Source organism: Echeneis naucrates, chromosome 14 (assembly GCF_900963305.1).
Source record: "Echeneis naucrates chromosome 14, fEcheNa1.1, whole genome shotgun sequence".
Classification (NCBI taxonomy): Eukaryota; Metazoa; Chordata; class Actinopteri; order Carangiformes; family Echeneidae; genus Echeneis; species Echeneis naucrates.
The window spans coordinates 13,088,215-13,113,121 of record NC_042524.1 but is presented as its reverse complement, the minus strand read 5'-3'; the positions used below and the strand labels follow the sequence as shown (position 1 = coordinate 13,113,121).

General features: G+C 42.5%; 2 protein-coding genes across 2 annotated transcripts; both read left to right on the top strand.

Annotated features, from left to right (window-relative positions):
• The first annotated feature begins 4,012 nt into the window (after positions 1-4,012).
• On the top strand, positions 4,013-11,676 carry gucy2d (guanylate cyclase 2D, retinal). Its single transcript, XM_029519822.1, has 18 exons — positions 4,013-4,886; positions 4,971-5,272; positions 5,368-5,740; positions 5,850-5,934; positions 6,023-6,134; positions 6,226-6,345; positions 6,416-6,496; positions 6,811-6,987; positions 7,088-7,244; positions 7,343-7,492; positions 7,851-7,999; positions 8,093-8,256; positions 9,062-9,254; positions 9,607-9,781; positions 10,417-10,515; positions 11,187-11,281; positions 11,395-11,477; positions 11,592-11,676. The coding sequence occupies exons 1-18, from the start codon at positions 4,013-4,015 to the stop codon at positions 11,674-11,676; spliced, it is 3,474 nt and encodes a 1,157-aa protein (XP_029375682.1).
• Positions 11,677-16,407: 4,731 nt separating this feature from the next.
• Positions 16,408-21,375, top strand: LOC115054556 (insulin receptor substrate 1-B). The gene is made up of 2 exons (XM_029519821.1): positions 16,408-16,756; positions 18,218-21,375. Exons 1-2 carry the CDS (start codon positions 16,408-16,410, stop codon positions 21,373-21,375), a joined length of 3,507 nt encoding a protein of 1,168 aa, XP_029375681.1.
• Positions 21,376-24,907: the final 3,532 nt, after the last annotated feature.

Sequence of the window (24,907 nt, the reverse complement as noted above, 5' to 3'; positions counted from 1 at the left end):
TCCCGGAAAAACTCAGTGATGTCACAGTGGGAGGTAGCCAAATGAATTCACCTCATCAATTTCGTGAGGTCACCATGGAGACAACTGTCAACAGTAAGCCTCTGTATCGCTCCTCCCATAGTCTCTTCCCAGTAATTGGTTAATTAACTGGGATAAATAGCTTCAGCAGAGAAAGTAAAGAATTCCAAGAGAGCAGTGTCCCTGTAAGTCATCGATTCACTCAGCCCTGAGCAGAGACACGCCACATTGGGTGCATTTGGAAAGTTATAAATGAAAAAAAGGAGCTAAGTCTCAAATTCTTGTTGCCCTTTATACTCAAAGTCATCTCCCATTTGTTTTACAAATGCTGAAAGCTACGTAACTTAGCATGTGTTGCCTGTGCGACTGTGGTTCAGAATATAGATGAATTGCATAGTGAGTGATCAGAGGGCACAAGTGCTGGTTTCATATCAGTAGTGTGCCATGTTGCTGATTCTGCAGTAGGCCAAGCTGGTTCTTTGCTCAGCTGGGCTGGCTTTATGTCTGACCTTGCTTTGAAGTGATCTCTGTCAGTGCCGTTGGCCATGTCACTAAGAGGCTTGTGGGCAGCAGATCAGTTTAGCACAGTCTCACCTGACTAATCTGATTTACTTCAACAAGGCTGCTATCAGTGTGCAGGACAGGCTAAACAAGAACAAACAAGGCCTTGCTCTTCTGCATATAGCATAGGACACCTTCATAATTACAAAACTTAGAAGCAAATACTGAAGTGAAGTGTTTTAATTGATATTCTATATAACTTGTGAAAATCTTCTGATTTGAAAGCTTTTTTGAAAATGTGGACCACCCTCCCCTGACAGGCTATAATTCCTGTTGTAGTGCTGCAGTGACCTGTACATGCTCCCAGGTCAAAAGAGCAAAAGCAGACTTTCAGTAGATTAGCACAAGATATTTTAAGCCTTCAGCTCCTGCCTATATACTTCTTATGTGACTTATATGTAAGATGCTTATATTGACATTTGAGCTGTGACTGTTATCTGATCCTAAACTTTGTTAGGGTGGGCATGATGCCTAAGGTAATGTGAAGAAAGCTGGGCACTTTAAGGATGGCAATTCATCATATATCATTAAAAAAAGCACATGATATTATCATAATCAGTGTTCATTTTTCTGGTGTTTCCATTGGTGTGAGTTTGAGGTTATTGAATTAAAGATATTGCAGTATATAGCTAACAGGTTTTCCTTTTTTATGGGATGGAAGGTGGGGGGGGGGGGGGGGGGGGGGTCAGTTTCAGTTTCAGTTAGCATCCTTTGCTGCTGTGGCAGGAGTAGTGGATGAGGGAAGAACACAGGTTGAAGCCATACATATAATGCAGCAGTGAGGTTGCATGAGGCTGCAGATCCAGGTGAGTACCACGTATTCTGCTGTATTATCAATACTGCTGAGCTTTGTAATTGTTCTGGTTAGCATTAGTCAGGTTATTAACTTTTTTTCATTCATTTATTTTCTTCAGGCAAATGTATGGCCCTTTTTGTGGATTATAGTCTTAAATTTACTATTAATGCATGAATTTTTTAATGAGTTGATTTGTCCCTGTTTTAGGGGGGGGAAAAAAAAAAAAAAAAAAAAAAAAAAGCCCTAGATGTCAGGCAGATGGAGTTGGAGCGAAGGACATTATAGCCACCATTTTCTCCCCAACAATAATCCCATCTATTGCTATTAAGATAAAAGGGTAAATTCATTAATTGAATCAGGCAAAATAACTAAAATATACAAAGTGCTCAAATGTCAGCTGCACCAGTTTACAGTGTGTAAACTGAATGGTCACCTTGTATTCCCAACAGAAGAGGACACATGCCACCACTTTCACCTTCTTGTTCATCTCCTCCAGCCCTCCCTTTATCCACACTGCTCCCACACTAGAATGGATTAAAAGCTAAAGAGGACTGAGAAGTCAAAGCTTGCTGGTCCTTCCCTCTCTTTCCTTTACATGTTACTTCACCTATCTACCATATCTATTTTTTTTTAACCAATCCAGTGGATCGGACTCGCTCTTCTCACACACCGTCCCACTGCTCTTTGGTTTGGGGTGAGTCTCAGTCCAAAACATGGACAGAAAGAACTGAACGAAGATGAACCTGCTGGAAATGTGGAGGTTTATTATTTTCAGTTTTATCCTTAAGGATCTTGAATGCCAGAGGATGATTTGACCTTTTCTCCTTTTACTTTTTATTTGGATTACCTATTACCTATGGTTTTTATTACAACAAAGGACCAAAGATAACTTCACCTGCTATATACTTCTATATACTTAATCCAACAGAGGCTTGGATGTTTGGATAGTGCTTTTCACTGACATGGCTCCTGTGTAGAATAACTGCTCCCGGTCAGTATTTTCTCTTATTAAATCAATATTATTTGATTGTCTCATCTCTTTTGTAGATGCGGCCTAATTATGTGAACATCTCATTAGTCATGATAGCTCTGTGTGCAGCTACTCCTGTAAAGGTCAGATTGTTTCAACACCAAAGATCGACTTATCAATTTTCCCATTAACAATAGTAAATGCTCAAAATTCATTGGTCTATAAATTAAAGGTAAAGAGGATTTTGAAGGATTAGCTTGATATGACCTTTTTTTTTTAAAGCTCTTTCAAATGGGGAGAATATTCTAGTCAGTGCTTCACTTAGCCGATGAGCCTTTAAGACAGCATTGGTATTAGTCACCTGAGGAGGTTTGTGGGCTGCTGCTTGGTTGCTACATTCTATCTTGAGAACATAAGGATGAATCAGCTGCTTGTGGTAACATTTTATGTTTTGCCCTTTTTTTATTTGATGCATAATACGGACCATATATATGTTATTATTATTATTATTCCAAAAATAAGCCCTCAAAAAAAGCTAATATTGCTTTAAAACTGTCCATAAGGCACACATCTTTTCATGCATCATTTTTAATTTGAGGTTATAGTTCGAGCATATTAAACCTTGAGCTTCAGCTTTTAATTAGTCTTCATAAACCAGTTTGTTTCAATTTATCAGTGCTCAAATTTTTTGCATAGGTCAAAATAAAAAAATGTATTTACCTTAGCTGTCAGCGTCAATTCTTGGGACAAGAGCAGCCATTTTTAAGAAGTGCATTTCTGAAAAGAAGGACTTGTATGTACATCACAAATAGGAATTCAACTATACATTTTCAAAACTCCTGTGATTTGTAGAGCATGAAATGTTTTATGGTAAAACATTGGATTGGATTTACAGCCAGCTAAAAATGTTGTTAATGTTAATGCAGCCTTTTCTGAACTAACCTGCAACACTAATTTAAGCAGAATCAAAAATCATTTGTTTTTGGACAAAATTATGTTCTGCCTTTTCTGGTGGTTGTGAATTTAGTTGGTAAATTTAGATGCACATGTCAAGAATCTGTGGAATGAAAAAGAGCAGTCATTACTGAGAAGAGCTCAAGAGATTGACTTTAGAGGGGGAAAGAGACATAGAGACCAAATTAAGACATCAAGGCCAGATTTAGCTCTCACATTATCTTGCGCTTGATTTTAAATTCCTTGGCTTTACCAGGACTAATCAGCTTGCTAACAGCCCATTAATTCTCCAGTTTACAGCACTGGCACCTTGGGCATCGTGTCCTCAGTCAGACAGATGGACACTGATAAGATTCAGGATCCCATTCTTTAAAAAAAAAAAAAAAAAAACAGCTCAGCAAGATGTAGGTTAATGTCAAGGATCATGTCTGTACTGTGGAAACCCAACCCAGAGATGTTCTTGCTTGTATTACAGAACTTATATCTCGTTGTCATTGTTGAAAGTATCTAATTCATTCCACTTTTTTTGTTTTCTTTTTTCTGGAGGCAGTGATGACTTGGGGTTGTGTCATTGCCTGTCCAGCTTTGGACTAGAGGCCCACTGAGTGCCAAGGGAAGACCGTCCCATCCACAAAAGACGTACACACTGTCACACTAATCACTGTAAACTCCCCTCTTCTGTGTCCAAAGCATCAGAATAGTTGTGTGAGGAGATGTCAAGTCACAGAGACCCGCGCTTCCTGCACAACCTGTCGTACCACCCACGATGGCATCATGACTCAAGAGACATGAAAAGGAAAACACATTTACGGACAGTAGTTACAAACAGCTGCAGTGGGTTTAGTCAGTTAAAATCATTGTCAGTATCATCATCGTTTTCATCAAGATCACTGTCATCAAAACCACAGTTGCCATCATCCCCAGTGCAACGCTCCAGCAGCTGGTGGGGCAGCTGGTTTCTTCTTCCCTTACTCATGTTCTCATTTCTGCCCTGTCAAGGCTGGGCAACCACTTTCAAGGTGGCCTTGGTTGGGCCATGGAAATGTGACCTCTTATACTCTAAGGCCCTACCTGACTTGGCAGCCCGACTCGCCATAAGCCGCATAAACAAGAACCCTTACCTAAATAAAGGCTACTGGTATGACTACACGCTGATCAATGAGGAATGCAAGTCGTCCCGTGGCCTTGCTCATTTTGGTGAACTCGAAGGTTATGGTGCTGCTTTCCTTGGCCCTGCCAACCCAGGATACTGCTCCTCAGCAGCTTTGTATGCAAAAGAGTGGGATGTTGGGATTCTTTCATGGGGCTGCCTAAAACCGAACATGGATAAAGGAAGGATGTACCCCACCTTCCTCAGGCCGCTGCCACTTTCCTCCCGTGTTCTCTTCTCTGTGTTGCGGTTCTTCCGGTGGGCCCATGTGGCCATTATTTCAGAAGAGTCAGACCTGTGGGAAGCCACTGGACAGGAGCTGGCCTCCTCACTGAGGGCACTCGGCCTTCCAGTCAACCCTGTCGTGACTATGAAGTCTGACAAGGATGGGCCTCGCAGAGCCCTGACAAAAGTACGAGAAGCAGACCGAGTCAGAGGTGAGGTGCAAATGCAGAGATGAAAAGAACCTCCACATCAATGATGCAAACATATGAGTTTTTAAACCCCCCCTCTCTCCACAGTGGTCATCATGTGCATGCCTTCTGTCCTGATTGGTGGTCCAGCCCAGTACGAACTTCTGACTACAGCCCTGAGAATGCGTATGATCGATCGTGGCTATGTGTTCATCCCCTATGACACCCTCCTGTACTCACTGCCCTACAAAGATACATTCTACTATTCTCTTGGCAATGACACCAATCTGCGGAAAGCCTATGATGGTGTTCTCACCATCACCATTGACTCTGGAAATCGCAATTTCCATGAAGCCTTTAGAGATGCTCAGAACAGCTTTGAAATCCGCAGCAGCACCCCACCAGAGGAGGTACAACTCTCTTCTGTGTGTTGTCATGGTAGAAAATGATGACAAACTTTTCACTTTTGAATTTACAACTGTTGCATCTCTGTCTCCTGTGCTAGGTTTCTCCATTCTTTGGCACCATTTACAACATGATGTATTACATAGCAATGGCTACAGAACAGGTACGCGCCAATGGAGGCCGTTGGGTGACTGGTCAGATGCTGGGTGACAGTGAGGGCGGCTTTGAATTTGAAGGCTTTAATCAGCCCCTGAGAGCCAGTAGGAATGGTGATGGTATGCAGGCTCGTTATGTAGTGCTGGACTACAGTGGCATCGGCAGCACTCTCTACTCCACTCATGTTCTGGAAGCTGCTAATACAGATGGAAAAACAGGCAGCTTGAAGTACCTTGGTCGTTCGATCCATTTTGCAGGAAGTACACCCTACAGAGACTCAGGCTGCTGGTTTAGCCCATACTTTGCTTGTTCAGGAGGTCAGTAAACCAGTAATATGACTGAAAGACAAGTCTAATCTAAAAGCTGGCATTTTTGCGCTCAGTCCATCCAAACTGTCCAACTTTGTGTTTGTTCCTTTTTCCCAAGGCTTGGATTCAGTCACTATGTTCTTTCTCTTCCCTTTGTTCTTTGGATTGGCTGGTTTTGGATTCCTAATCTCCTTTCGACTTAAGTATGTACATCAGAATATCAAAGGTTGCTAAATCATCCAATGCTGAAATGTGCGGGTTTTATAACATATTGTTATTGTTATTGTTCAGGAGGCACGGCAGGATTAGGTTCAACTTGGGAGGAGGTGGTATCGGTGGATCAGCAAGGGTAGTGCTGACCCTGGATGACTTGGTCTTCATCAACACTCAAGTCAGCAGAAGGGTCAGTTCTAAGTGGAATCTATGAACAGGCTGACACAGTATTGTGAGAAAGCTGTCTTTAAGCTGAGTCTTTGGGTCCTGTGTGTGAGCAGAAGCTGAATGATGAAAGCATCATGAAAAGCCAGCTGGACATGAAGACGCCTCACCACTCAGTGTCAGGCCGCAGCTACTTGGCTTCAACACCAGACAGCTCCAATGTTGCTGTGTTTGAGGTGAGTAGAGCGGCACAAGCTAATGTCTTGAGGTGGCTTCATAAAGACTATTGTTTTCTTTGCCTCACAGGGTGACTGGGTTTGGTTGAAGAAATTACCCAGTGGGTCAGTATCAGGTGTCAACAGCAGCACTGAGTGTGTATTTGTCAAGGTAAGTGACTAAGTGGAGGAATGGGAACAAAGCACTGCTGACTTTCTGTATTCAAATGTTTTTCCTCGGTAGCTGAAGGTATGTCTCATTGATAGTATGCTGACTCTCCATAAATATCAGAAACCAGAAATTATATGTTGGTATGAATCTGTGATTATCCTGTGATCTGCTGTATGTTTGAGCTCAAATATATGACGTTGTCTTATTTTCAAAATGAGAGAAAACTAACTGCACTATGGATGCAAAGTGAGATTACATCCAAGAGACAAGCTGTTCATCTCTGAGCTTTGATATTTACATTGTCTTCCCCTCAGCTCAGAGACATGAGGCATGAGAACCTCAATCTGTTCTTGGGACTGTTCTTTGACTCTGGGATCTTTGGTGTTGTGACGGAACACTGCTCCAGAGGCAGCTTGGAGGATCTGCTTAGCAATGAGGATGTGCGGCTTGACTGGATGTTCAAGTCTTCCCTTTTAATGGATCTGATTCGGGTGAAGGAGAAAATAATACTTGTTTTGTATACTTCCTAACTATAATTTTTTTTGATGATTATTATCTCAGTTCTAACACATTTCTACAAACTGTCATCAGGGAATGAAGTATCTGCACAATCGTGACATCATCCATGGAAGGCTCAAATCCCGTAACTGTGTGGTAGATGGACGCTTTGTGTTGAAGGTGACAGATTATGGGTTCAATGAAATCTTGATTTCCCAAGGTATTGACGTTGAGGAAGAAAAGCCAGAGGGTGAGTTTGTGTTCATTCATGGCCTGCTTTGGTGACTGACGCATGTATCAAATTTCTTTGTCTAACAATGCATGATGCATGTTTTTCGAATGAAAAAGATCTGTTTTGGACGGCTCCTGAGCTGTTACGAAATTCCGGTCAGAGGAAGAAGGGCACGTTCCAAGGAGATGTTTACAGCTTTTCCATTGTCATGCAGGAGGTCATCTCTCGCTCAGCACCTTTCTGTATGTTGGACATGCCTCCCAAGGGTGAGTCGCGCTTTAATAACCACATCCTAAAACTTTATATATTGAATAAAGCAATGTAGTTTTGTAAATGATTTTTATATATTTACCTGTTAGTGTATGTTCTCTGCCAGGGACCAAAGATCAATGGCCATCCATAATAATGTACTATGAACACAGCCCATTTGTAGTTCCACTAATTCCACTAATATTACACAAATTAAATTGTTCACACTGATTTAAAAATAAATTGATAAATGTCACAATAGTTGTTCAAAAATCATCAGTGACATTCGCAGTTAATGGCTGCGTGAATTCTCTCTGTCTTGGTGCCTGTGTGTCCAACATTTCTGTGCTCTGGTCAATGTGGCTGTGTTGGCAGAGATTATTAGCAAGGTCAAAGAGCCTCCTCCTTTGTGTCGGCCTGCTGTGTCAGTGGACGAAGCCCCATTGGATGTGATACAGGTCATGAAACAGGCCTGGAGTGAAGAGCCAGAGAAGAGGCCAACCTTTGAGGAGATCTTCAAACAGGTAAAGAATCTGAAAACCAGGGCTGATACAGAGTTGGTCCTTCTTAGGCGGAGATGACATAAGTGCCCCCCCCCTCATTTTTTCATCTGATAGTTCAAGAGCATCACCAAGGGAAAGAAGACCAACATCATTGATTCGATGCTGCGCATGTTGGAACAATACTCCTCCAACCTGGAGGATCTGATCAGAGAGAGGACAGAGGAGCTGGAGGTTGAGAGGCAGAAGACTGATGCTCTGGTGGCTCAGATGTTGCCCAAGTGAGTGCTCACCAATTTTATCTGACTCACAAAGGACATGTAGACTGCAGAGTATCAACATGACAACAGTACACCGATCAATTCAAAATGTTATAGAGGAGAAGTGTGACAATAACACTACAGAGGCACCACAGAGACCAGGGTAGCTGTGAAAAAGGCGTCTAATCAATGTACATTAAGAATGTGATTCAAAACCTGTCTAAAGCAACCCCTTTCTTTTCAAACATCTTTAGATTGAATAGACTCAGACATGCTTAGCAGCACCCGCCAAACAAAACTAATCAAAGTTGTCCTGCTATTAGATTTTATGTAATCAGAACCATTTCTATCAGAATGTGTTATTTTACATGGTTGCTGATTAGGTTATTTATATCTTTAAGGCTCCAAAAAGTACATATATAAAATACTGAATGATGCGTGTTGTGCAGCACATCAGCCTCTACCTCTGTGTTTCCTTTGAAATTTGTAGTGCAAGTGATTACCAAAACCATCTCTTAGCGGTGGCTGTTTCTTTTATTTAGTTGTCAAAACAAGGACACATTAATAAACACAAGTGTGCTTTTCACAGCAATGAATATCTCATTGAAGCTTCATTATATCACATCAAATAAAAATAAATGCTGCCATTTCAAGTAACTGATGTGTCAAAGAGAAGTGGTTTTCCTTATTTTAACTGCATATTGAGAGGAGAGTGCTGTTGCAGCACAGTGTTGACACACTGCACCATATCTCACTCTTTGATTTTAGAAATGTCACAGAAAAGAAATCCTTGTCTCCTCTCCACTGGTCACATTTCTTTTTCAAGGTCTGTGGCTCAGGCACTGAAGACTGGGAAGCCTGTCAAACCTGAGCATTTCAACGAGGTCACTCTGTACTTCAGTGACATTGTGGGCTTCACCACCATATCCGCTCTCAGTGAGCCCATTGAGGTGGTCGACTTGCTCAATGACCTGTACACCTGCTTCGATGCTATCATTGGCCTGCATGACGTATACAAGGTGAGTGTTGAGGGGTCTTTGTCAGGAAGGCCTAGTTTTTTCACTATTCTTGTTTGAGTCAGTAATAACTAACTGTGTTTTTATTGTTATTATGCAGATGATGAACAATGATTTCCCTGTTTAATTTGTTGATTAAAAAAAAATGTTTTTAAACCAAACCTAATTTCAAATTCTGTATGATCAACATGACCCTGAAAATTTGATCTAGAATCTCTTTATTGTTTCCAAAACTTTGCTTCAGTTGCTCCTCTATCTGATATATACCCGGACCATAATTCCTGCCTAATTTCATTTTAATATGGTGTGCACACTACTTCTAACACAGGTGTGTGTTTAACTTGTCTTCTTATAGGTGGAAACTATTGGAGATGCCTACATGGTAGCCTCGGGAGTCCCTAATAGGAATGGCACTCGTCATGCAGCTGAAATGGCCAACATGTCTCTTGACATCCTCCACTGCATCGGGACCTTCAAGATGAGGCACATGCCTGAGCTTAAAGTCAGGATCCGCATCGGTCTGCACTCTGGTGAGCTACATGTTTGCCTCCCGTGTGCCGTAAGGAACAGTTATCATGATATCAAATGCTAATGCTGCATATGAGGGGTTCTTTGTGGGTTCTTTGTTTTAGACTCACATACATGCACAGTGAGCAATATAGTGTTAAATCAGTCTAAACTCCATTTCTTACTGAGGAAAAGATAATTTGTTGCAGAGGTATAACAATACAGAAGTCCAAGCTCTCAGGCAAGGGGTATTTTTTTACCTCCTTTATCCTTGTCTGGAAATTATTCCTGGAACAATGATAGACTATCCACTTAGAGTACTGTCATCCAATTAACACACTGCACACTCTGGATGTTGAACTGTATTCTATGATTTTTTTATGCACACAGAAGTGGTCATTTCTGTTTACCAATTCCTAACGATTTTGATAATGTCAGTCGATAGGAGCACACTTTTACTAAATGGCTGAAAAATTGTGAGTCTAATATGGTGAATTAATGCTAATATGCACAGAGAAAAAAAATAGTCATTACAGTCATGTTACAAAGTGAAAATCAGACAAACACATTTGTTTATGAGATGAAATATTGCTATCCAACGGCCTTCCACCCTCTGTTTGTGTGTGCTCTTGTGAGCTCTTGGGTGCTGTACTTGCAGGCCCAGTAGTAGCAGGAGTGGTGGGTCTTACCATGCCCCGGTACTGTCTGTTTGGGGACACTGTCAACACAGCATCTCGAATGGAGTCCACGGGGTTGTGTGAGTCTGCTGTATATTATGTTGGATTCATTCTTTTCTCTTCTTGCTTCCCTGACTGTGGTTGAGGAGACAGGTGTATGGCAGTTTGTATGCATGCTGCTTGAGGCTAAACAGGGCTTTAAATGAGCACTCCCTGCTAATCCTTTAAGACTATCAGCAGAATTAGAAGGCAATTTGAAGTTTCAGTGTAAATGTCTTCAGTGACCCTTGCCTTGATTACCCTGTGCCTGCTGTATAAATTAAATATAAACTTCAGTATTAACGGCTAAATCCCTCTTGCACATGTTTAAAAATAGAACTCGTACATTTCATGGAGATCCCATACTGTGGTGAAACCATCTGGTCAGCTTTAAACTGTTTTTTGTCTATTTCAGTCTGTGCTATTTTGTTTATGACAACAATAATGCATTTATGCATTAAAGCAATGCATTATTTATTTATTTTAAACATAAGCAGCATATAGTAACAGTCTGTGGTCTACTGCCACCATGTGGCTGCAGACCAGCACAGGAGGGCTGGTACAGCACTCCATAATTGAAATGCGGTCTTAGAACCAAAGGAAAATCTTTTAAGCCTGAAGTTCAGAGGATGACACAGATTCACATGTATGCCTGTTGTTGAAGCAGTTTCAGTGGGTAAATATTGCAAACTTTCTGTATTTCTTATCACAGCTTACAGAATCCACGTGAACCAAAGCACAGTCGATGTGCTGAACAGCTTGAAGCTGGGATACAAAATCGAAGTTAGAGGCATGACAGAGTTAAAGGTAAATAAAACAAAGATAAGGAGAGCTTCCATCATAGTTTATATGTAATGTATCCTGTGTAGCACTGGCTTGGGAATAGGAGCAAATAAACGCTAATGGTCTTTTTTTTCTAGGGGAAAGGTGTTGAGAACACATACTGGTTGGTTGGGAGAGAAGATTTCAACAAACCTCTGCCTATTCCTCCAGATCTTCAAGGGTAAGAGGATATTTTGTACATAGTTCAGCTGTGCAAAGTTCAGAAGGCCTTTTTGTATGCACGGTCTGTTGTGTCCTGCTCTGTGTTCGAGTGTTCCTGTATTTCTCATTACAGGGGAAGCAATCATGGTATCTCTTTAGATGAGATACCTGTTGACAGAAGACAGAAATTCCTGGATCGGCAGAAGAAGATGGGATAGTCTGATGTTTTTCACTGAAGCCCCATAATTGAGAAGTGATATTGTTTTCAGTGAAAGAAAATGCACAGAGATGTCTGAATGAATGAAAAGTGAATGGTCCGGTCTTGTCTTAAATGAGCCACAGTGTACTATAATTTGTGCTGCACTCAAAATGAAACCCTGCACCAGGAAATTCACACTTTTTGAATGCGTTAAAATCATATCTCAACAAAAATAATCTCTCTTGGGGATCATTATTCTCTTCATTCATGGTTTAACATGATCAATTGCCACCATGAGCTTTGGCTGCAGCATGCAGAAAGGAGTTAAAAAGAGGAAACGGAGTATTTCTTCTACAGTTGTCAATCCCAAAAGCAGGTGATAATGATGGATATGTCTACAAAAGGATCACATGCAAGACCGGTGTGCATCATGCACTATATGTAAGTGTACTGATCCTTGTAGAGAGATTGGAGAGATTTCATCACAACTCGAGGGTGGAGGCTATTAGTGCTGGACTTGTCATCTTGGGCATAATAGAGTCCACGCTGCAATCACTTTGAAAGCATTAGCCTTTTTTCAACAACAGCACTGAATTAATAAATTAGAACAATCACACAGTAATCCCAGCTGGAAACACTAGATAGGTTAGTCGGGTTTGAGAGTTCAGTTTAAGTATTGCTCCGATTCTGCTTTCGTATTCTATCAACATGATTATTCACTCATTTGACAAATGAAGCCATATCTTCCAAAGCATTGTCTGAATGTGTCAAACAAAGCCTTTGGTTTGTTTATTTAATATTAGATTCAATTCTTGATGCATAGTGAAAATTGTAAGCAGCTTTCCATTACTGGAACAAGCCTGTTAGTGTTGATTTGACTGATAGGTCTGTTTCATTCAACATGAACAACACAAATCTGTTCAGTGAAGCATATTCAAAGAGTATTTGTTCTTGAGTAGTAGTTCTTTAAAAAGGACCCACATGAAGCCGTTGTTTTAAAGTCTTATAATTTGCATCTGCAGGATCTTACTCTCGCTCATGATGTTATGATACTGCATACATTATGTATTCTTTGTAATGATGTATGTATTGCTTTTAGCATCATGCTGGCATTTACTTCCAAGGCAACGTACACAACATGCAAATACGACCCAAACTATTGCCCATAAAAATAATGACTGCATGCAGCTTGGTACAGATTGTTGTGGGTTTTAATAGGATAGCAAAGGGTAGACCTAATTTTCTCGACAACTGTATATCTGCTCTGCACTGGCTGAAATCATCATCTCCAGTAAATGCTGCAGACTGCATATATAAAATCAAGCAAAACATTTTTCTGTCATTATCCTCTCATTTTTCTGTCTCAGGATCTGAAGGTTAAGTCTAGTTGAATTTTTGCAGGTCATATGAGGGGAGTGTGCAGATAATGGTATAGTCCTCTGAGCTATTTCTCTTCGGCCGGTGGATGTGTACAGTACATACTGTAAATATGTACATAACTTGTCTTTGTGTTCTACAGGGTTAAGGATGTTTTAGTGGAGTTTCTTCTACTTGGGTTCCCTAAACCCCTAACACAAAAGGAGAGATCAACAAAACGCAACACACACACAACAGAAAAAGCAAGCAGCTTCACTCTTTTTTGGCTTGCTTATTGTCTGCTGCAGCACTGACACTAAAGCAACAATAGGCAGGCAATGTCAGCATGTGATTTTCTTCTGACAACAGTTTCAGTCTGCAGACATTTTCTCCTTGGGCGCTCAGTGCTGACCACTCAGAACATACATTGACTTGTCACAGTATCTCAGTGTATAGACAAAACAAATGATTTGGTTATCAGGCTGTTTCTTTGTGGTGTAGTCTTTCATACCGTTAAGCACCAGCACTGACTCTTCAAACAAGATTAAACCCCTGAAGATGAGGAAAAGAAAGAGGATGAGAGAAGCTGTCTGAATATGTCTTTGATGGCTAAAAAAAATCAAATGTTATTTTATTGTATAGATAGGACACTTTTTTCTAGATTTTTAATCAATTTGCCAAATAGATATATTTCATCAAAATTGAACGGACTGTATAGTTCATTTTGAAAGTGATTTTAATGTGTTTCTGTAAATAAATTATTGTTTTAGTGAAAACTGCCTTACTGTCTTACTGCTAATTCTTGAATCCCATCAAAATATGTTAAGGCTGATCTAAATTTTGCATCAACAGTCAATAAAGACTAGGAAGCTATACTGCAAAGGACAGGTAAGGCATTTTAAGTCAGTAGGTTTTACCACTAAAATCTGGTTCATTCAATTTGAGGAAGCACTCTTGGGCGGGGAATGAGAGGAGACTTGGCAACAATGGATGACAGCAACAATCTTCAATTATGAAGAGACAAGTGAAAGACATGCTAAAAAGCTTTGGGCTGGTGTGACTGTTTTATTCAGTGGTGTAACAATCCAAAGGAAATGTAAGGAGAGTTTTACATAATGCCACTTCTGTGCAATATGCTACACCTCATAATCAAACTTGCAAAGTGGCCGTGTTACAGTTTCATTTGGTATAGTGCAAATTATGGATTTCCTGCTGGAACAGAGCCTGACAGCAAAACTACCAGCAAGTGTTTCCAACAGGTTTTGAGATTAACAGTTTTTAGTCAGCGACAGAAAATATTTACTGCTTTAGTTTATCAGATCTTCAAACTTAGATGAATATAAAATAAAAGCAGTATGAGGTAAAAGTCAGACTATGAACAGATGTGTCTGCTCTGCTTGTAGGAATAGCTACTACTGATATCAGTGCCTTGAGGACAATGTCAGCTCAAAACAAATTTTGATTTCTGCCACTTACAGGGGTTGGTATGAGGGCAACTCGATCAGTTTGACAAGCTGCTATGCCAAACCCTTTTTGGCACTTTGGTGGTGCAGTCACACCCCCAAGATTCAACTGTACCATTTACAACATGACAAAGACTGTCCTGCTATAGCATCCAATGTGATGTAGTTTTTGTTGATTTGAGTATGAATTAACTCGGGCCATTGGTGTTCTGCTATCAGCCATAATTCAGTAATTATTCTGTCTGTGTCTACAGCTTGGGTCACAAAATAAGCAGTCATAAAAAGTACCCCAGTCTACATTTCAGAAGCTAACCACCACAACAGTGTATGCTCTGGGGACTCATCTCCCTTTTGCATCTTTGAAGCTTAAAACCATCCCAGAAACCTCACTACACAACAATCAGCTCAATATGTCACAGGAGATACCCTGCTGTTGAGTATATTTTACTTCTGCGTGTGGTCACAAATTTAATTGGACTAATGATACATTGCATGTTATCATCAATAAGCCTGGAATGTCTTGCAGCAGGTGGTCAAATGCTTACTGGAATATATTTGCATTTAATTTGATTAGATGAAATTAAAACGAAAGAAGACATTACAGAAATATAACACTCTTGTCGTCATATCCCTAAATCTCATATTCCTAAGCAGTTTCTCTATAGGGATTTGAATTATCGGCATATACTTGATGTACCTAATGTGTAAACTACTGGAAGAAGCATTTTTATTTATTTATTTTGCTGTAAAATATGCTAATTTGAATTTAATGGCTGCACAACAATCGGTATAATTACTCCCCAAAATATATAAGGCCTATAGCTGCATAAGCCCTAACCTCTGAAACAGCACGTTCTGCAGTTGTTTTTCCTGCTGTCTTTGTGCAGCCAGTGGAGACAAAAGCTCAATCACATGGAGCAAAATGTGGGATTGCCCACATCACCATAAACCAAGTCTTCCTCGCCTGAACACCGTGTTCCTCTGCGCTCCTCATCAGTCCTGAAGCCCCGCTGGCATTTGACTGGCACCGGCTTAGAGGTGTCAGTCCGGCAGAGGCAGGGTGAAGTTACCCCAGAGGGAGCATGGGGGGACCGGAAACTCAGCAGGTTTCCCTTCACAATTAAGGCACGACAGGGCCGTTGAGCACAACAAAAACTCGTGACAAACCGAACCATCTGCTCTTTGTAGTGCAGCGGATCACTCTTATGGCCATCAGAGCCGGTTGTGTGTGGCTGATGCATGTGTGTGTTTTTCTCTCAGGACGTGGAAACACAGAGACCACTGGTAGACATTTCTGTCTTCGCCCATCCAACAGACAAGGTTGTGTTCACTTACCAGGGGAGGTGAAGAAGGTGGTTTTGGGGACTTCTGGGAGTCAGTTTAGTGTCCTTAAAGCCTGGGCAGACTCAGGACAGACCCACAGATCTAAAGGGACACAGGAAAGCCCACCTCTGCATGCACTACACTTTGCATTTCGATAAGTGGTGGGCAACAGATGGTCAACAGGGCGATCGTTGTTTTATTTTGAAAATCGAGACCGGAAGTTCAGTTTTTATGCCGCCTGACTTGACGGTGGTGGGCAACGACTGAATGTGGAAACCTCAGACAGGTGGAGGAGACGTCCTTAGGCTGCTGAACTGCGCTGTGCCGGACTCGCTCGGCCGGGACTGAGCCGGGCTGCAGGACCAGCAGCGGTGCCGCCCGCCTGTGCGCGCTCGGTGCGCGGATCCCAGAGTATGATCCCAGATCCACAACATGGTCCGGCCGATTCTCCCATCCTGAGCCTTCGCACACTTGCTGGACACTTAGACGTGGACGCGGGGAGGACGAGGGATGTAGTTTGCTGTCGATCGACGAGGAGCACACATGGGCTTGGGTTTTTTCTGTGAGATCATCGGCTTCTGATTTCCCCCCCTCGCCCTGCCTCGGCCATGGAGAACCAAGCAGCGGAGCCGCAGAACTATGAAGACGTACAGAAGAGCGGTTATCTCCGCAAACACAAATCAATGCACCGGCGATTCTTCGTGCTGAGGGCGGCCTCGGAGCACGGTCCCGCTCGGCTGGAGTATTACGAGAACGAGAAGAAATTCCGCAGTAAATCACCTGTGCCCAAGAAAGTCCTGAACCTGGAGACTTGCTTCAACATCAACAAGCGGGCAGATTCCAAGAACAAGCACATGATCGTCCTTTATACCCGCAGCGAGAGCTTTGCCATCGCTGCAGACAGCGAGGAGGTCCAGAACGAGTGGTACCAGGCGATGCTGGATCTCCAGTGCAACTGTAAGACCCGTGAAGTGTAATGTGATGTCTCCTGTCTGTCTCTGCATCAGGCCTATCCTGCCCTCGGCTGTTTGTTCTCCATACACTCTCTGGCCCGGCCATTCCTGAGAGCTCATCTCATGTCACCGGCTCCGATTTGTTTGAATATTCATTTTCACTGAGCGCAGTTCGGCCATACAATGCCAATCACTTGGTCTTATTCAATCAGTTTGTGAGGTGCGTGTGTGTGTGTGTGTGTGTGTGTTTCCCAACCATGAGGCAGGTGGATCCGATGAACAGGGTAGACCCACACTATGGGCGGCATGTGCTGTGTTTGTGCAGCACAATCTCAATAAGCGTCGGTTTAATACACTCACAACCTGCCAATCTTTTTCCGCCTGCAAAAATGTCATCAAATGCATGAAGCGGCATTTACACAGAGCAGCATCCGGATGAGCTCCAGTCCAAATGCAACCCGTTTTGCACGACGGTGTGTTTTTTTGCATGGCGCAGTGGGCATATAGCAACCATCCCAGGGATGCATCATATAGTAGTAGCCTATCGTGGTGCACTCCGCCGGAGCCCGTGTTTTTGTTTTTCTGCACAGCCCCGGCTGCCGCTCGCCTAACCTACATTTGTGTGAGACGGTGCTGCTGGTTGGGAGGAGATGGCACCGTCAGTGCGCTCTCACTGGAAAATGTGTTTCTGTTGGGTATCCTCGTGTTTGCGTTGTTATCCTTATGCTGTGGCTCAACACCAGCACCCTCCCTCCCTGTGCATGCTCTGCCTGCTCTGCCTTTCAGTTAGTTTGGATCGACGGGCTTGCCCTGTTTATATGTTGTCACGTTGTGGACCTCTAAATAGACACATCAGAGGACAGACCCCCATTTTGTTCAGATTATGCCTCGGGAACAGCCACAATAAAACACGACTCTAAATTTTATTTCATTCAATTTCGGTGTATTTTTAAATAATATGTCGAGGTACGTTCAGACGGAAATTTACATATACGGCAGCTCATATTTAATAAAGCTACATGAAGGATGGTTGTTTGGTCTATGAAGATAACAGTAAGTCTGTGGCAATAAAAATGATTTTTTTTTTCTTTTGGAATTTGTCATGTGATTGGCACTAAACTGAAATGCTGCATTGTTTCACAATGGAGCCTGGTGTATTCTATACATCCAAAGAGTAAGTTAATTAGAAAGCTGTATCTATAAAGTGACGGTGATAGCTGCAGCTGCCTGGCAGATATAGAGCCATCATTGTGTGTAGCAATTTAGCAATGATAAGGAACACAAGATATTATTCATTACCGTCACCAACACTAGTTTGTTGTATTAATCAATAGGTCATTTTTATGCATAGCTTTTACAATTTTTATTTATTATATTTCAATATATTACTTTGTTATTTCAATGTATGTATTATATCATTTAGTGCCTAAATGTTTGTATTTATTTATTCTTCGTTGTTTTTCAGGTAAAACTCCTGAAGACTATGGCAGTAGTGGAGAGTGTAGCTCCCCATCTCCTGTTCCAACCTTCAAGGAAGTCTGGCAGGTCAAGGTTTGGCCTAAAGGTCTCGGGCATGCCAGGAACTTAGTGGGCATCTACCGGCTGTGCCTAACTGACAAAACAGTCAACTTTGTCAAACTCAACTCTGATGTGGCGGCTGTGGTGTTGCAGCTGATGAATGTTCGCAGATGTGGCCATTCGGAGAATTTTTTCTTCATTGAGGTGGGTCGCTCAGCGATTACGGGCCCTGGAGAGTTCTGGATGCAGGTGGACGACTCTGTGGTGGCTCAGAACATGCACGAGACCCTGCTGGAGGCCATGAAGGCCCTGAGTGAGGAGTTTCGTCAACGCAGCAAATCGCAGTCTGTTGGAACATCTTGTGGAGGTGGAACTGCTTCAAACCCCATCAGTGTCCCGAGCCGTCGTCATCATCCAAATCTGCCACCAAGCCAGGTGGGCTTCTCCAGACGAGCCCGCACAGAGACCCCTGGAACAGGAGGCAGCAGCACGAGCACTTCACCCACGTCTCGCCACGGATTTCCAAGGGCACGAACAGCCAGCATCGGCGCCCGGTCGGAGGAAGGCGCGGCAAGTGCCAAAGGGACATGGGCCAGCTCAAGCCCAAGTCTTAATGGATCATGCTCAACTACACCAACACTGAGGCCCAAGCCCACCAGGGCCCCAACTCCTGCTAAGATTACCCTCAGTCTTGCACGCTACACACCTAACCCCGCCCCCTCTCCTGCACCAAGTCTGTCCTCCAGCTCTGGTCATGGTTCAGAGTGTGGCCTAGTGGGGGCAGCAGTTGGAGGCATCACAGTCTGCTCCTACCCTCGTGTTTCTCAGAGAGTTTCTGTTTCAGGATCACCAAGCGACTATGGCTCCTCCGATGAGTACGGTTCCAGTCCAGGGGAGCACTCTCTTCTTGTGCCCAGTCTGTCTGGACATCATGCACATGGGGACGGCTCCTCCAGCTATTTAGTCATGGGACAGCGAGAGGGACTCCTTGGTTCCCACCATCGTTCCAAAGGCCGACGGATTCTACGGCGCTCATCCAGTCGGGAATCTGAGGCAGAACGAAGGCTACTAAGTAAGAGGGCTTCTCTGCCTTTGGCAGCTCATGAAAGACTGACCCCACAGAGAAAAGATGAAGATGATGAGGAAGCTGAAGAATATGCCATTATGTCGCAGAGTGCTAACAGACAGAGAGCTGATTTGCATCAAGGTCTGGCAGTTGGCAGTGGGCAGATGGATGTAGTTGGGGAAAACAGGAAAAGGTGTGACAAAAGCAGGGGAGAAGTCAACACAGGACAAGCTTTGGATAGTGGCTATATGTCAATGCTGCCTGGAGTGACGTCTCCACCCGTTTCACTTTCTCTCTCAATAGGTATGTCTGACACCAGTGCTAAACCTGGGGCAGATGATGAATATATGGCTATGACCCCCAACAACAGTGTGTCTCCTCCTCAGCACATCCAGCAGCCCAGCTCTGAGGGCTACATGGTCATGTCTCCAAATAGCACCAGCTCCACAGACCTGCATGGACTCGGTATGTGGGAAAGCAGGGCTAGCATGGAGAGCCGGGCCGCCAGTGACTACATGAACATCTCACCTGTCAGCAGCCGCTCTGCCTGCAGCACGCCGCCTTCCCACCCTGAGCAGCACCAGCTGCAGCCAAAAATGTTTAATTCTTATTTCTCCCTGCCACGGGCTTATCAACATACTCTCTATACTCGCTTTGAGGAAGACCTAAACAAAGGAGAAGGAAAAAAGGACAGCAGTGGGCATGATAGTGCTGGAAGGGGAGGGGGAGTTGGATACAGCAAGAGAAACAAAATTGCAGTGCGCTCTGCAGGAGGTTGCCAACTCTCCATGTCTTCGTCTTCTTTCTCCTCTAGCTCCGCCAGCAGCGAAAGCCTGGAAGACAAGTCAACATCAGCAGGGAGAGGGTTAAGTTTATTAAGATCTGGAGCAGAGTACAAAAGTGCAGGAACATGCACAAAAGATGGACGCCACCATCAGAAGCGTGGCAGTAAGAGCCCAAAGCAACAGCGCAGGGGTTGTCCCCTCAGTGTGTCTTCAGACATTGCTAAAGCAAACACTCTACCCAGGGTGAAGGAGAATCTACCATCATCTGTGTCTCAAAATGTTGGTGAGTATGTTAGTATTGTGTTCAAAGATGACAATAAGTATCAAGGAGGACGATGTGCGGAATCTGAACGTGGACAGCCGGTGATCCACGGAACACTCCGACCCTTGAACCAACCACTGCTCTGCCACGATAATCCTGCTAACCTCCCCCGCAGTTTCTCTGCACCGTTGTCCACCTCTGCCGAATATGTCAGCATGGATTTAGGGAAGTCTGCAACGCCTCTGACTCCTGTTAGGTCCACATTCAGCACCCCACAGGGTCCATCAGCTGTTGCCCCCAAGGCTCGGCATGAACATGGCACATCCTCTCCTCTGGCGACAGAGGGCAACGCCGGGTACAGAACAAAAGTAAAGATGGCAGCAGTGCCATCAGATGAGCCTGCTCCATTTACAGACAGCAAAGGTTCAGATTCCAGCATTTCAGCGAGGTCTGCCATCCACTCTAGTCAGTCCTCATCCATGGACCAGGAGACAAGTTTGGGTTTTTCCCCAGTAAAGTCCTTCCAGTCCCCCGAACGAAGCAGCAGACTAGTCAGAGGTGACCCACAAGGACGGCGGTGTCACCACTCAGAGACGTATAGCTCACCTCCCTCCTTACCACGCCACCCACCCTCTTCTACCTCCCTCTTCCCAGAGGGCAACCAGGCAGTGAGCCATCGGCATGGTTTGGATTGCTCCCTGTGGGAGAATGGGCAGGCAGCTAGTTTGTCTGCCACAACTGCACCACAAGCCTCCACCTCGTCTGCTGAACAAGGCCTTAACTACATTGACCTTGACTTGGCCATTAAGGAGAGTCCTCAAGCTGGAGTGGAGCGTACCTCTGCCACCTACAACATCGGGGGAAGTGCAATGGGTAGCAATGCTGGGTCCAGCCTCAACACTTATGCCAGTATTGACTTCTATAAGTCAGAAGAACTGAGAGCACACCAGAACAGAAAGGATGGTCAAGGTAAGAGCTACTGGGGGAACTAATCCATCTAATGTTAAAATCAAGCAACATTATCTGACTGAGATAATGTTTGTGTTCAGAGAATATTCAGACACTCTACGGATGAGGCCCCATATACCTCTTGCCTAAGGTTGCCGTGTCTACGTTGGTTTTTCCTGTAGATAGAGAGTTAATTGATGTCACTTGTGACCTCACTGGTCACTGCAATGAACAACAGAGATGCAAGAGTGCTAGACACTGGCTACAAAGCCATTGATAAAATAGTTACATCACTATAATATTTTATATTTGTTTAGAAATTTTATATAAAAAGTTTAAAAATTTTGTTAGTCTCCTTGGTTTTTGGATTAATGTTCAGATAAAGACAGCATTTAAAGGCACTATGTAATTTGGTACATAGTATATAAAATAACATAAAGTATTTTCAATATTTTATTTACATATATTTCTAATTGTTAGTTGTGGCAGTAATGGTCATTAACAAAAAAAAATGGAAGAACTGAGAAATATTTCAAAGTAGGTAAAAGGAAAAGGATATAATGCAGAATATTATTTGTCTAGCTGGATGTAAGCTTTCGATGCAATATGAATAATCCACAGACAAAACTCATGTCTGGGTTTTAGTCACTCCTTCCTCTTTCATCCTTTACTGATGTGTACCTTTGCTTCAAGCTGGTGGGTAGCACAGAGTTTCCAGGCTGTGAGTTGTCTGTAGAGTCTCTTATTATCACAAGTGGGTGTTCAGAGAGCAAAGCCAATTGATTTGTCTGCTGGTAATGAGCCATTTCACATAAATGGAGGTAGAGGGGACTGCATACAGGCCAGGTGTTTATGTTTATGTGTGGGTGTTCAATTGGCGGCAGGATTTTACATGGCAGTGCTGAGGCTTCCCTCACACTACACAGACGACATTATCTAATGGTTAATTTTGGTGCCTGAAGAACATTTTAATGGATACATTTAAATGTGTACACAAGAGATCCATTGCACGTCAAGAAAAAGAAAGGTAGTGTGTTAAAATGTAAATATACAGGTAGAAATGAATCAGAGGACTAATTGTGAAGCTTATTTATATGGCTACAGCTACAACATTTGCATGTCTGATTTATCTAATGCCATTCCATCTCTATGTTTACATGCATAATCATAATAAATGATCATTTTTTTCAATTGGGAATATTTTTTTATTCATTTGACATAGATAGCAAGGAAAAGAAGGCTGTATTAATATTCCGTAAATAGTTTTTCATCTTACTTTTAACACATTGATTAATGTCTAATGTGCCTCTCCTCCTATAAGCCAGTATTTATTCTGCATTGAGTAGCTGCAGCGGTACTCTAATAATGCTATGTAATATATGAGGGCTAGATAAAGGGCTATTGGTGGTTGTACTGTAGTTAAAAAAAAAAAAAAAAATCAGTTCTCAAATGTTCAGTCAACAGTTAAATAATTTTGTGAATATGTCATTATTGAAGCTGTTTAATTTTGAATTTAATTAGATGGCCGAATTAAATCTTTCACAAAAAATAATAGACTAAGAGGAAATGCATGGATGCATGATGTTTTAAATCCAGCATTGTCACAGATGCATTATGAGCAAAATGCTAGTGTTTGTGTTGATATAGTTGCTTTTGGCTCTACAAATACTGAAGTTAATAAGTTTACTGATTATCTCATATGTGGCTCAATGATAAGTTATGAGTGTAGACCACACAGAACTTCATACACAAAAGTAAATATGAGCTCAAAGTCTACAATTTAAGAAGGTTTGGCACAAGTTTATTATTCAGCACAATCAACACTAAAGCAGTCCTGTTCAAATCCCCTTTAGAGGGTTAAAATCAGTTTTATTGAAGTTGTGTTGAAGAGGATTGATTCATGTGCAGGTCGTATTTTATAGTGTTGGTCTAACTGTATTATTCTGAACAATGAGGCTTCTGTTACTTATTCTATCCTCACTGATATACATAAGAGGGATAAAATAATAGAAACACCTGTCACTGTAACTAGGTAATTCAGCAGCAACAAACTGCCTCCAAAGTGCAGAAATTTTTAAGCATCCACACTATCATTTTACACAGCAGTGTAAACAAGCTTAGTGCTGAGGTTGCAGACAATCATTTGACACTGAAAGCGAACGGTGATGGTGGGTAGACTGGCGCAGACATCCTCAAACCACAGGTTGATTTATCAGCACTCTCTTCCGGGCTTCCCCTGAGGCAGACACTATTTGTGGGTTCTTAGAGGAGTTATTCTTTAATAAAGTTATTTTTATAAAGTAATTCTTTCTCTCAGTCGACCATATCAGACAAAATGAAATCTTTGCCATTGCATTGCTGATCATCATTTGTGCTATAATGTTGCTTGCTTGCTGTCACTGACTTTATTTTGCTAACAGGATCAGAACCAGGGACCCCAGTTGTTGTGCTGTTTAGAGGGATCATTAAAAGGTTCAAAATCCCCAGGAGTGATAAGACAAGACACATAATATTGACATCTGCAACAGTGTGCATGAGACAGCGATAAGAAAATCCTTTAAGAAAGATCAGGTATCATGTGATATTTCCCAAACAGCCAGCACATGCCCTAGATTGAACAAAAGCACAACGCTTTGGGGAATATATAATCCAGGCTCAACTACCTTACCAACATAAAAACAAAACAAATTTAAAGATTTGATGTGGAAAATGAAATAAACCATTTTTTTTTTCTTTCTTTCTTTCTTTTTTAAACTCCAGATTGTTGATCCTCTTCTTGGGTGAGAGTGATGCCGGTACAACTGCTCCACACTCGGCGGCAGCCCGATCTGTTTCCACAACAGAGCTGGACACTGGAGTCTGAACACTGAGACCATGGAAAACACATCTCCATCCGTCTGCTGTTTTCTGTCAGCTAAACGTGTGCCAAACACACACACACACACACACACACACACACACACAAACAAACAAACGCACAGACACAGGGTAAGGAAAAGGCTTAATTTTTTTTGCCTTGTTTTGAATAAAAATGGCATTTGATTGTCGTTTAACTACAAACAGACAAAGGATGGCATTCTAGGTAAGTTCTCAGGTGGCTGTTATGCTGATCATGGTGGCTCCAGCACATCCTGTTAATGGCTTCATTTAACTTCACCTGATCACAGCTCAGTAACAGTCATCCAAATAAGGACATACATTATGTTTGCACATTTGGCTTGTGATTGTAACTCAACATGGCTGCTGGCATACTGTCACAGTGTCAGCTGAATTTGGAATGGGAACTATCAGGTCCTGTGGTTTCTAATTTGTCGTGCCATATGTGCCAAATCATCCGTTGTCTGTCTTCTAAGTTAAATGTTCATCAGGTGTCATTTTTACTCAAAGAGGGAAATGCTGCCTGGGCAGAGGTTTCATACACTCGCACATGCTGTCACTGTTAACATATTTTATTTGTTATATTCCGTTGCCAAAAAAGCCTTTATATTTACTGGCAACTTTTCTTATGCTACCAGAGCGTGTCAAATTCAAATTTTGGGGGTAAACCAAAGTAAAGTTTGTGTAATTGGTGTTGAA

What these genes read in the sequence shown, in the direction of transcription:
- gucy2d (XM_029519822.1), top strand. Translation starts at nt 4,013, where the DNA reads ATGTCAAGTCACAGAGACCCGCGCTTCCTGCACAACCTGTCGTACCAC. An exon ending in CTGAGTGTGTATTTGTCAAG is followed by an intron (nt 6,497 to 6,810) that starts GTAAGTGACTAA and finishes TCTTCCCCTCAG; the next exon opens with CTCAGAGACATGAGGCATGA. An exon ending in GTGGCTCAGATGTTGCCCAA is followed by an intron (nt 8,257 to 9,061) that starts GTGAGTGCTCAC and finishes TTCTTTTTCAAG; the next exon opens with GTCTGTGGCTCAGGCACTGA.
- LOC115054556 (XM_029519821.1), top strand. Translation starts at nt 16,408, where the DNA reads ATGGAGAACCAAGCAGCGGAGCCGCAGAACTATGAAGACGTACAGAAG. An exon ending in GCTGGATCTCCAGTGCAACT is followed by an intron (nt 16,757 to 18,217) that starts GTAAGACCCGTG and finishes GTTGTTTTTCAG; the next exon opens with GTAAAACTCCTGAAGACTAT.